At 39.4% G+C, this 12677-nt stretch overlaps 1 protein-coding gene across 5 annotated transcripts in view; it reads left to right on the top strand.

Moving 5' to 3' along the window:
• Nucleotides 1-12677, top strand: part of PJA2 (praja ring finger ubiquitin ligase 2) — a 49804-nt gene that overhangs the window by 12990 nt on the left and 24137 nt on the right. For all 5 annotated transcript variants that reach the window (XR_004061497.1, XM_030968697.1, XM_030968699.1 and 2 more), the window contains exons 3-5: nucleotides 4055-5045; nucleotides 9954-10136; nucleotides 11545-11730. Coding sequence is in view for 4 of the 5 variants with exons in the window: in XM_030968697.1 (XP_030824557.1) it covers nucleotides 4055-5045; nucleotides 9954-10136; nucleotides 11545-11730 (1360 nt within the window). In the remaining variant the exon portion in view is untranslated. The remainder of the gene's footprint in view (nucleotides 1-4054; nucleotides 5046-9953; nucleotides 10137-11544; nucleotides 11731-12677) is intronic.

Raw genomic sequence — 12677 nt, forward strand, 5'->3', positions numbered from 1 at the left:
GCAGCGAGGGAGCTGGGGGTGTTCAGCCTGAAGAAAAGGAGGTTCAGGGGACCTTCCTGCTCTGTACAATTGCCTGAGTGGAGGCAGGAGTGAGGCGGGTGTGCTTCTTTCTGCCCAATAACAAGTGATGGAACAAGAAAAAATGGCTTCAGATTGCACCAGAGGAGGTTTAATTGGCTGTTAGGGAAAGTATGTTCACCAGAGGGTTTGCCTGTCATTGGAAGAGGCTGCCCAGAAAAGTGGCAGTTGTCAGTTCCTAGTGGTCCTTAAAAGGTGTGCATACATAGTCTAATGGTGGACTTGGCAGTGTTAGATTTATGGTTGCACTTGATACCTTAGTGGTCTTTTCCAGCATAAGTGATTCTATTGCTCTACTAGGTAGCTTTCTTCCCCCTCCTTCCCTTATAGACTATTTTGAAACTGCTTTCTTATTCTAATTTTTTTTTCTTTTTAAATGATATTGGTATAGTGCTGTTTTAGCTTTGTATTCAAGGGTGGTTTTAATTTGTTGCAATTGAAGTGCGTTTACTGTTGTCCATGCTTCATACATTTTCTATACTTTCATCTAGTTAAAGTCTATATCCTGTAAGGCAGTGTTGAGTCTGGAGTGGCGTCTCTATATAATGCTACCACATTTCTGTTTTCAGTTACACAGAGATGCATGCAGTTATTTTATGGGTCATTAGATATATGCAGTTTAAGGGTGTATTATTTCCCTGTTCCTAATACAGTTGCTTTGTATGTAAATTAGTTTAATAACAAAATGCCTTTCCTTTACATGTGTTTGTATGTGTGTTACAACTCTTCAAATTTATCTTACAGAACCATTTTGGATTGATTTACTTTCTTTGTCTCCACTAGGCTACGTTTTTCCCCATCTGTTATTATATTTGGGTGGATAGGTATTACCTACTACCATATTTTCTAAATTAGAAGGAGCTCACAAGCTTCATTGAGTCCAATTCCTGGCCATAGGACCCCAAGAATCCCCAAGAATCACTCTGTGTGCCCGAGAGCATTGTCCAAACACTTCTGCACTCGGTCAGGCTGGTGCTGTAACCACTGCCCTGGGGAGTCTGTTCCAGTGCCAAACATCCTCTGGGGCAAGAGCCTTTACCTGATACCCAGCCTAAACCTGCCTTGACTCAAGTTCAGGCCATTCCCTTGGGTCCTGTCACTGTGTACCCCAAAGAGATCAGGGTCTGCTCCTCCTCTTCCTCTGTGGGGTTCTTGAGGACCCCAGTGAGATCTCCCCTCAGTTTTCTCTTCTGCAAGATGAGCAGACCAAGTGATCTCAGCTGCTCTTTGTGTGGCTTCCCCCCATTGGTTCTTCACCATCTTCTTGGCCCTCCTTTAGACATTGTCTAATGTCTTTATATCTTATATAGTGGTACCCAAAACTGCCCCCAGCACCTTACATGAGGCTGCCCCAGAGCACAGTGGGACAATCCCCTTCCGTGCCCAGCTGGGGATGCTGGGCCTGATGCCCCCAGGACAGGACTGACCCTCCGGGCTGCCAGGGCACCGCTTACACATGTTGAACTTCCCATTGACCAGGATCTCCTGTGCTGCTTTCCAGCATCCCAATTTAGTGTCATCAGCAAGCTTACTTAATGTACCTTGAGTCTTATATCTTAGTTTTTTATGAAGATCTGAAGAGCACAGGGATGAGGATGGAGCCCTGTGGAATTCCACTAGTTACAGGTCACCAGTGTGATTTCACTCCATTCACTGTCACCTTTTGTGCCTGACCCATGAGCCAGTTACTCACTCATCACATGTGTTTTATGCATCTGTGTGCTGGGTGTTTTGTCCAGAAGGATGCTGTGTGAGGCAGTATCAAAAGCTTTGCTAAAATCTATAAAGATTACATGAACTGGTTCCCTTGATCCAATAGGTGGGATAACTTGTCATGAAAGGAAATTAGGTTTGACAGGCAGGACTTGGCCCTTATGAAGCCGTGGTGGCTGTGACCAGTGGCTGCATTTCCTTCAGGTTTTTCACTGCACCAGAATAGTCATCTCTGTTATTTTTATCAGTGACTGAAGTGGACTGACAGGCCTGCCTTTCCAGGGTCATCCTTGCCCTCCTTGAAAACTGGGACAGCATTAGCTATGGTCCAGTTAGCTGGGACCTCTACAGTTTCCCAGAATTGTTCAAAAATCATGGAGAGAGGCCTTGCTGTGATATCAGCTGACCAGTTGACTACCCTCAGATGAATCCCATCAGGCCTTATAAACTTACAGAGATTCAGCAGGAGCAGCAGATCCCATACAAGTTCAGGATTGACTGAGAGTTGATCATTCTCCAGCTCAGGTACTGGGACCTGCTTGGACATCCTCTCTTCATCAGTCTTGAAGATGGGCAAAGAAATCATTTAACAATTCTGCATTGTCTCTGTCCCTGTCTGTGAGGTGACCATCCTCATACTGTAATGGGCTAATGTTATTCCTGCACTGCCTTTGCTACTGACATACTTAATAAAACTCTTTTTATTGTCCCCCATGTTTCTGGCCTGCATCAACCCCAACTGAGCTTTGGCCACATTAATTTTCTCCCAAGCGTGGCAGCAGCATCTCTGTATTCCTCCCATGTCACCTGGCTTTTGCTTCCACTGGCCATACACCTTCTTTTCTTGCTTTAGCTCCAAAAGAAGATCCCTGATTATCCAAGCCAGTCTTTTGCCTCACTTGCTTGACTTGCAGCATTTTTGGAATCACATGTTCCTGTGCCCTTGGGACATGGTCCTTAAAAAGTGACCAGCACTGACCCTAGCACCTTCCAAAGCATTTTCCCAGGATCTCACTAACTAGTTCCCTGAACAGCCTGAAATCTGCTCTCCTTATGTCCAGAGTTGAAGTTTTTACTTTTTCTTCTGTCACCAGAGACTTTGAACTCTATCACATCATGTTCACTGTGGCCAAGACTGTCACCAGTCTCTGCTCTATTATCAAGCAATACATCAAGGAGGGCACCTCTCCTAGTTGGCCCCTTTAGTACCTGTGCCATGAAGTTACTATCCAGGTGCTTTAGGAGTCTAAGAAACTATAGAAGATGGGTAGAAGGAAATATTATTTACAATATTAAAAATATGGCTGGATTTGGTCCTTGGTAGCTTACATATATGTGACTCTACTTGAGCAAGAGGAGTGGAGTGGATGATCTCTAGAGGGGCCTGCCTACCAGCCTTGGCTCATAGCAATTTTGTGGAGGAGCTTCAATATTCTAATTAAAATACAGTATTATTTCCTAGAAACCAGACTCCTAGTGCTGAGGAGCATAGCTCTCATAAGATTCCAGTGCCAGGAATTCACCAACCTAGTAATGGAGCCTCATCTAATGATTTAGATGAGATTTTGGACAAAAAAATCTCAACTATTGCCTTGGTTAGGAGCTAAAAAATTACTTGAAAAGTATTGATTTTGTAGTAGCAGTAGTATACATGTTTTTACCTTCTTTAACTCTTGCTGCTAGATTTGATATTTATTGTCCTTTTATGCAAGAGGTGTTCAGGTGTAATATAACCAAAATGCATTTGTGATGAAGCAACTATTACCTGTAATACCACATTCAACCCTGCTATTTTCTTCTTAAGAGGAGTTGCACTCAAGGTGCAGGTAAAAATTACAGGTCTTTTAGTATGTAATTTATAGTAGCAATAAGTGACTTTATCTGAGTGTGGCAGAAGGCACAATTTAGCCAGTTAATGAATGATAATCCAGTATGGAGAGAAATGTTCTTTCAGTTTTCCTGTTATCTTATAATTCCCTTTTATATAAACAATGTAAAAATTCTGCTTGTGTATGTGTTCCTTTAATATTTTTTCCCTATCACATCTGTAGCTGGAATTGTATAATTTAGATCTATTTCTGTAGGCTTAGTTTGTGTAAATGAGGAAATAATTATATTACTGAAGAATGACTGTATCTCTGATAAATGTTTCTATCACTTTGTATGGCAGTCCTAGTAAATTATCCCTTCTTTTTAAATGAGCAGTTATTGTAGACAAGAATATTTGTTGGTTTTGATTATTCCAGTGCATTCTTTCTTACAGCTTTCTCTGAAGATTCTAGTCCATTGGTTCAAGTTTCTGAGCCTTTGTCAAAAGATGCTGGCACTAGAGAACCTGTTTGCCAAAGTGCATCAAGCCAAACATCACCATTTTCTGTATTCTGTTATGGCCTAGAAGGCAACCAAACCTCACGGGACCTGATGAATCCTTATGAAAAATCTGAGGATGTTGCAGAATGCACGTCTGGAGGGCATAATGATTTGAATGGTAAAAATGGAATTGCTTTTGTAAACATTGACTCCTATGAGCCAGATAGCAGTGATGGAGAGGAAGAGGATGCTCTAGACAAATATTCTTGGATAAGAGAAGCAGCAGGTCTAATTCAGGGAAGACTAGATAACATACTTTCTCAGTGTGAAAAAGACATGGAGTCTATTAATGACTTACAGTCCCGACTCTCTGCTTTCAACCACAGTGTTTATAAAGAAAGTTGTGAAGAAGCAGGACCAATGCCTTTGGCATGTCCAAACAATAGGACACCTAAATCTGCTGAAGATGAAGCTACACCAAAAATTAGCCTGGGTGATGACAGTTATGAAACACAGCAGATAAAGCATATAGTGGATGTAGGAATTGGAACCCCTGTACCAGTTGCTGATGTATTAAACATCCATGATGGAGACTCTGACCAAGAAAATTCATCTGAACTAGTAGTGAGACCTAAAATTAGAAAACAAAATACTGCTAAACATCTCCCTAGTGATGATGAAGAGGAAAATGATTCCTGGAGGAGAATTGGAACTGCTGATGTCCAGCAGTGCCATCCTGAGTGTCCCTTCAGAGGTGGCAAAGATGAGATGAGTTCTGGTATGTTCTTTCTCTCAAGAATGCACAATCAAAAGAACATAGAAATAGATTTAAGAAGAAATGCACTAGCTCGAGAGCAAAACAATGTTCTAAGTGACAGTGCTTTTTGGAATGAGTTTGAAGACCACAACACACATTACTTAATGTCCCACAAAGATGAAGACAGGTAAAGTTTTATTTTTCTATCTGTTTTAGTATTGAATCTTTTGTGTAAATAGTATGTGAAACTGAACAATATGTTAGCAAATGAAACATAAAAACTTAAGGCATTTCAGAATATGATCAGATAACAAGATGCCAACTTTTCCTTTCAGTTATCCTTCACTCTTCTGGTAACGTAAAAAGCCTTTCCTTATGTCTGCAGTCAGAGCATCTTATCACTGAGGAATATTACTTGTTTATTTTTATTTCATTTTTACTGAGTAGATGGAAGGTAAAGACTGAAAGCCTTGTTCAGCTTTGAAAATTTCTTTCTAGGCTTACTCTTCAGAATTTGTTTTTCTGCTTCTAAATCTCAGTATTCTACATGGCAGCCTATTTATGTTATTGTCTCCAGCCTTTTGAAAGAAATTGTTCTTCCTTGTAATATCTGAAGAATAACTTGATAGGGTTTTTTAATTCCATTTTAATGGAAATTCTTCAGACTACTAGGTGTTTCCAAAGTAACTATTAATTATGACAGTTTTAGATTTACACATTGCTCCAACCTTGACACAAGAAGCAGTGTTCAGGTTTCTCCTGCTTTGAGCTCTTCAGCTGTCCTGGTTTAGGGCAAATTTGGGAGGAAACTCCAAAAGCGGTCCCTCTAGAAAGCAGATCCAGTGGCCCTGCCCCCAACTGATTCGGGAAAATATTTCCTTGGAGCAAAGTGGAAAAAACTTTTTAATTAAGAAGAAAAGTATTCACAAGAATAAAAAATGAAAAAATACTAAAATTCAGAGAGTCCTTGTTGTGGAGTGTAACTTGGCTTATCCAGTCTCAGTCCCTCCGGCGCTGGAATGCAGCATCCCAGGCTCTGATGGGCCACAGGTGTGAGCTCCTGGTGTTTTTCTGGGTTTTCAGTCCAGAGCAGGCTTGAACAGTTCCAAGAAAAAGAAAAACCACAGTCCAGGGAACTTCTCTGCTTTAACTAGCTAAAAGCTACCTAAAAGCAAAGGAGAGCTCTGTCCTGCTGTCTGTCCATCCACAGACATCACAGTCCAGGAGCAGGAATGTGGAGGGGTGAGTGCAGTGTCTGAAAACAAACTGCGCACTTCTTCTTCACCCCCCTTCACTCTCAGAACCAGTCTCAAAGGCACAGAACTTAATATTCAGCATAAACAGAACAGATGATTGGGGATGCAAGCACCATATAATCACCCTAAGACATCATCCAAAATACAAGATAATTTGGATAAACCTTATGTTGATTAACTTCTATTCATAAAATGTTAGCTTAGAACTCTTCACTGTTAATTGGAATTCTATAACTGAGCTATTTGAGGGTAAAAATATTTCTAACCTTATGAGATGTAGTAGTGTTTGAGATGGCTTTTTTCCCTCTTTTTCTTGCAGTTTGCTTTCATCTTGTTGATTCTGTTCCCACTTTACAAGACATGTCTTCTGGATATTGATGTGGCTCTCTGTTGATGTACATGTGCTTGTCGTTCATAAGCTTACCTGCTTAGTAGATTGTATGTCCTGTATTTTTGTAGAGAGAAGAGCATAAAAATTAATTAGCATAAAATCTTGTCTTTAAAACTTAAAAGTCGCAGACTTGCAACTATGAGAGAACAAAAAGCATTTTAAAATAGTAGACTTAGGGGCTTTTCTTTTTCGAGGTGTTAAGTGTAGGGTCCTGCACCTGTGGGGGGAAGACACCCAGTAGCAGCACAGGTTGGGGGCTCACCCACTGGTGAGCAGCTCTTCTGGGTAGGACACTGTGGTGCTGGTGGGTGACAAGTTGGCCATGAGCTGGTCATGTGTGCCCTGGGGGCCAGGAGAGACAGTGGTATCTTGGGATGCGTGGGGAGGAGTGTGGCCAGCAGGTCAGGGAGGTGATCCTGCTCCCCTTCTTGCCCTAGTGAGGCCTATCTGGGGTACTGTGTTCATATTTGGTTTCCACAGCTGTAGAAAGAGAAGGAGCTACTGAAGAGGGTCCAGTGGAGGCTGCAGAGATGATGAGGGGTCTGGGGCATCTCTCTTATGAGGAGAGGTGGGATCTGGGTCTGTTTAGTCTGGAGAGGACTGACAGGGGATCTCACTAATGCAAATAAATAGCTCCTAGGTGGGTGCCAGGAGGATGAAGCCAGACTCCCTTCAGTGGTGCTTAGTGACAGGACAAGGAGTAATAGCCATAAACTAAAACACAAGAAGTTCTACCACAGCAAGAAGAGCTTCATGTTGAGGGTGGCAGAGCACTGGAACAGGTTGCCCAGAGAGGTCATCGAGTCTCCCTCTCTGAAGACATTCCAAACCCACCTGGGGCCATTACTGTGTCCCAGGTTGGACTGCAGAAGGGTTGGATAGCAGGGTAGCAAAAGGGTTGGACTTGGATGGTCTTCAAAAGTCCCTTCCACCCCTGGCAGAGTGCCAAAAGGGTTGGACTGGATGGTCTTCAAATCCCTTCTAAACCTGACAATTTTGTGATTCTTAATAAAGGTACTTGCAAATGAATCCATCACTTCCTTGTAAGGTTTGCTTTTCAAAAATTTTTATTGATGCATAGTCTTTTCCCTTTTTGAAATACTGCTGCTAGAAAATTAAAATGCCATGAAGGAAGTGTCATGTGTTCTACAATTGTAGCATCGGCTTCCATGATGCACGGTGATGGGTTATTGTAGCATGACAAAAAGAAACATGGATTGATTATTAGAAATGTTCTTGATAATGACAGTAACTGAACCAGTAAATAGGAATCATGTATTTTTAACTTAGAATCCCCATAATTTATGTTCTAAAACCTAAAAATACTTATGTTTATGAAATAAATTGTCAATGATTAGTCTGCACAAAGTAATATGTTCACTCTTGAAAGGTGAAGTTTTGTGTTTAAAGATTTAAACTATATTTTGTGTTCATGAACATAAAATAGAGCTGAATAAAAAGTGTATTTGACATACATGTCAAACTACATCCTTCAGGTCAGTTTTAGCTTATTCCCAACCCAGGGAGAAATTCAGCTTTTGATTGCTGCAGTGTGGGCCTCCAACTCACATTTTCTCTTTGAGGAGGTGCACAGCTTTTGTGGTATTAGCATGTGGAAGCTGTGTGGGAAGGAGAAAGTCTTGCATGTTTCTTAGAACCATGTATGTTCGAAGGGTGATGGAAGGTCCCAGGGCAGGGTTGGAGGGAGGAGGATCATGTCCATTAGCTCCATCCATTTAATTTTGGACTGTGTGCCAAGTACAGGTTAGGAAGGTGTTCAGTCATGGAGAGGGACTAGTGTCAGCAAATCCACATGCAGATGCTAAGTTCATGTGCTATGCTTTTGGCAAGTGACAAGTCTGTAACTCTAAACATTAAGTAATGTTCTGCACCCATGCAGAACTGAGCACAGTTAAATCCTGGGTCCTTAAATATGTAATGTTCTTCTGTTGTTTAGAGTTAGTGACTTCAGTTATATCCTTTTCTGGTTTGAATTAGTGTTTGTGTATAAACGTTAAATAGAACAAATTTGACTAAAAGCAAAGTAGGAGTGTTTTAAAGTGTGTTGGAAGTCATTCTCAGATTGTAAAATAGAGACAACTGAAACAAGGCATGAGTATTTCAGCTATATACAATTTTACCTATATACAATTTCATCTAAGATGAAATTGTATAATATATATTAAAAAACTTGATCAAACAACATAAAATCAAACAACATTCCAAACCAAACTCCCAACCCAAAACCAAAGAACCAAACAGATGAAAAGGTTAAAAAAGTCAATATTCAGCTTTAGATGGTGTAATGCATTAGATGAGATGCCCAAAATTAATGAATATTCTCATTTCCATCACTTTTCTTAGTCATCGAAATTGTGGTAGAAAAATTTATTCCTGCCTCAAATTAAAATGCTTATATATAATCATTGTCTTTAACTTCTTTATTCTTGTAAAACTTGCAGTATATACTATGTAGTTTTTCAAAAGCACTGAAAATTCCTGAAATTGAAAGTTCTATTGGCATACATTTGTGATTTTCAATAAAGGGAGGAAATTTAGTGTGGTTGTAGGTGGGGGAATAACAATACACTTAAACATACTGGGTTTAGCAGATTAGAGAACTATGCTGTGGGTGTTGTGGATTGCTTTATAAAATGAAGTTCAGTAAGCAAGTTGGCTGTTCACATGTACGTTTTCTCTAACTTTTTGAAGTGACATAGCTAGTTGACTTTTTTTGAATTTTGATAATTGTTACTGTAGTGAGTGAATCATCTAAGTGCCATTACCAATGGTAGCAGTAGTTTATCCTTCATAAGATTGTGCTAGCATTACTATTTTGTTTCAGCTGCTCAAAGCTTATTTATTGCCCTTTCCTATGTGGTGGCTGAGCAAATTGTCTTTTCAAAACTCCCTGCCGTTCATGTTGTTTGGGGTAGTGAATCAAATAGTTTGAAGTAATGCATTATATCTTTCTATGATAAAAATGGTCATTCTATATGGCTTATATGTTCTGAGATCTGTGACTTTATATTTGTTTGGCTGAGAGGTAAGGCTAACATAGATTATTATTTGTTAATCAAGCAGATTAGAAAAATGGCAGCCACTGCTGCCATTTTTCTAATCTGGGAGAAAGATGTGTATAGTGAGACTGGTTTCTGTTTCTGAGTTGTTTCCTGTACTCCACATATGGGGCAAGGGAAGAACAAAACATTTTTGCAAAGTAGGATGGGTAGAATGTTTGAATTTTTTTTACAGACTAATTTTCTTTTTTAAAAAATAACTCTATATGCACTTGATTTGTAATGCATCTGTAGATAGCACAAGATTAATTTCTCTTAGAAAAACAGTTGCCTATATTGAGAGCAATGTTGATAGAAAAGTAGGAAATTATTTTCTTTCCCCTAAAGCTGCATTTGAATTCATACTCTGTTACTTGTTTAAATTGCAGCTCAGAGTGCAGTGATGGAGAATGGTCTACATCTGTGCCTTCCTATTTTACTGCTGTGGAAAAAGAGCAGTCCTCAAGTGATGAAAGCTGGGAGACTGTCTCGTGCAGGGAGGAGCGTGACCCTGGTGTGCAGAGGAGCGGTGGTGTGAAAGAGGAGAGCACGGACTTCTCTTTCCAAGAAGAGTATGCCTTTATTTTATTGGCTAACTTCCTACAGCTTCTAGCCTCGCCAGTAGTGGGGTATTCACATAGAACTACGTAGAATAACATCTAAAAGCAGTTACCATGCTGGCAACAATCATTTGCCTACATCACAATAATCTGAGTAGTGGTATGTATTTCAAATCAGGGAAAATATGACATTTCATGCAAGCAGTTCTTTGTCATGAAACATACAGAAACAATGAGAGTGCATTGACATGTAATGTCAATATGGCTAATAGACTTAATATTGACTTTGAAAAGCCAGTTAGACAAGTTAATTGTTAAGATACACACACATGTTACATACACATGCTTTGATACTGCGTAGGACTCCTGGAAAAGAACTTGTTTATCTCTCTGCTTCATTGCTTCTCCAATTCCGCTGCTGCTCCTTATTTTCTGCAGCCCTATCTGTGGTTAAAGAAAATGTGAATTTCTTGCTTGCTCTAGTAACTTAAAACTTACTTTATTTTTTCAGTCATTCAACTGTAGCTGCCTTTGCTATAAGGCAAAATTTGTAGCTATATACAGCTAAGAGGAATGTTCTTGGCTTTTTTCTAAGCATCTAATATTGACTCTAATTTGGATCTTTATAAAGCAAAGGCCACACTTGAGTGTTCTTTCAGCTTCTTAGGTGCACAGTACCTATTGCTAAGCAGTCCTGTTTGTCGTTAATACTTTTTTAGTATTCTCCACATTCTTGGGTCTTGAAGAACTAGTGTGACTTTATGAAAACTTCATAACAACTCATCTCTTTCAGAACAACAATAATGGAGGTTTTTAACTTTATTTGATATGAACAGCATAAAAATGTATGCATCTTTAACATAATTTGTGTTTATTTTCCCTTCTATAAGGAAAGTGGGCCTCACAGCCCCATGAGACTCTGCATCCAGGTGACTTCTGCTCCTCTAGAATATCCAGGAATGAGAGGAGTCTTTCTCTTGCAAGATAGCTTCTCTTGCAAGTAATAGCTCTTTGCATCACATTCAGGCCAAGCTTTGCCATGGAGGCTGCTCTGGGTGTCAAGACAATCTTTCTCCTTAATGCCTTTAGGAACTTGTAGATAAATAAGATGTTTAGTACCAAATTTATTAACCCTGGCAGGGATGCTGTCTGTACTAGGGGAAATTTGAAACAAACTGCTTACTGTACTGCTGGCCTTGAGCATTAGACAAAACTGCCACAGAATCGTGGGTGTTATTAGATTGTGAGCTCTGTGAATTTATTGAATATTTATGGCAAATACTTAATTCCTAATCTGTGACTCTGTAGTCTGGGAAACATGCCTGTTTAGTCTTTGTGTTTTGTTTGGCTTTTGTTGCTTATGTGTGTTTGTAAATTCTCTTAGCTTTTTAGTTTTAGCTTTTTATTTATTTATATAAAGGGAGCAGGCATTATTGGAGGAAGGTGAAATTCCTTGGTTACAGTACCGAGAAGAAGTAGAAAGTAGCAGTGATGAGGAAAATGATCCAATTCGTGATTTTGTACATCTTGGATTCTTCTTGTTGGATGGAAATAACAATCTTGAGGATGACTCCAGTGTGAGTGAAGACCTGGATGTGGAGTGGAGGTATGCATTTGATAGTTGTCTTTCATTTCAGAGGTTTTGTAGGTACTATTTTGTTTCCTGTATAAGATGTCAAAAGTACCTATGGCTATCAGTATGCAGTTGCTTCAAGGACTAATAATCTTCCATTTTAAAGTTAAAGGTATTTCAAGTGCTATGTATCTTCTAATGAGAGAAAAGGGAATACATTTGCTAAAACAGGCTGTGATTTGAGAAAATTTTGGTGCCCTAATATGCAAGGCACGAGTTTATTTTCTAATTTAATTTTCAAGTGGAAGCGTAACAGAAATAAGGCAATATAAATGTAATCAGCATTCAAGTCAGTCCTATTTTATAATTGGTCTTTTCCTCCTTTCAAACTGGTGTAAGTTAGTCATTATAGATCTATTTTATTTCTCTTTGAAATGCCATACACTTACCCAATATTATAATAATTTTGAATGCTTCACTCCGTTTTCTGTCATTAGATTACTGAAGGATATTGCAATGAATTTATTATTAAAATGCTTCAAATACCAGGAATAAAGTGATTGGAGGCACATACAAAATAGTATAATGTATAATAGTATAATGTGTTTGTTTTAGAATGTGATAGACAAAAGGTTTTCCAGCGAGAGACATAACACATGCTCTCTTCTGGTTATTAAAATATAGACTTGAGTGCAGACATACCAACTCTGTTGTTTTCTCCTTGTGAAGTTATGTTGTAGAAAAGCATAATAGGGACTAATGCATGAGAGTCCAAACTAGAAGTAAGGCCTATATTCTTACACTGTCAGGCAGTAAGCTAGCAATGGAATTGTGTGATAGGGACAGAAGCTGTCTTTTAAGTGTTGGAGGTTAGCCTTGGTAAGCTTCTTAGTTACTAAAAACAGGAACAAAGATGTTGATGGTCTGTTAAGTTTGATCTGCTGAACATATGCAGACCTGTACATCATTTCACTTGTGCC

The sequence above is a fragment of the Camarhynchus parvulus genome, chromosome Z, assembly GCF_901933205.1.
Source record: "Camarhynchus parvulus chromosome Z, STF_HiC, whole genome shotgun sequence".
NCBI lineage: Eukaryota > Metazoa > Chordata > Aves > Passeriformes > Thraupidae > Camarhynchus > Camarhynchus parvulus.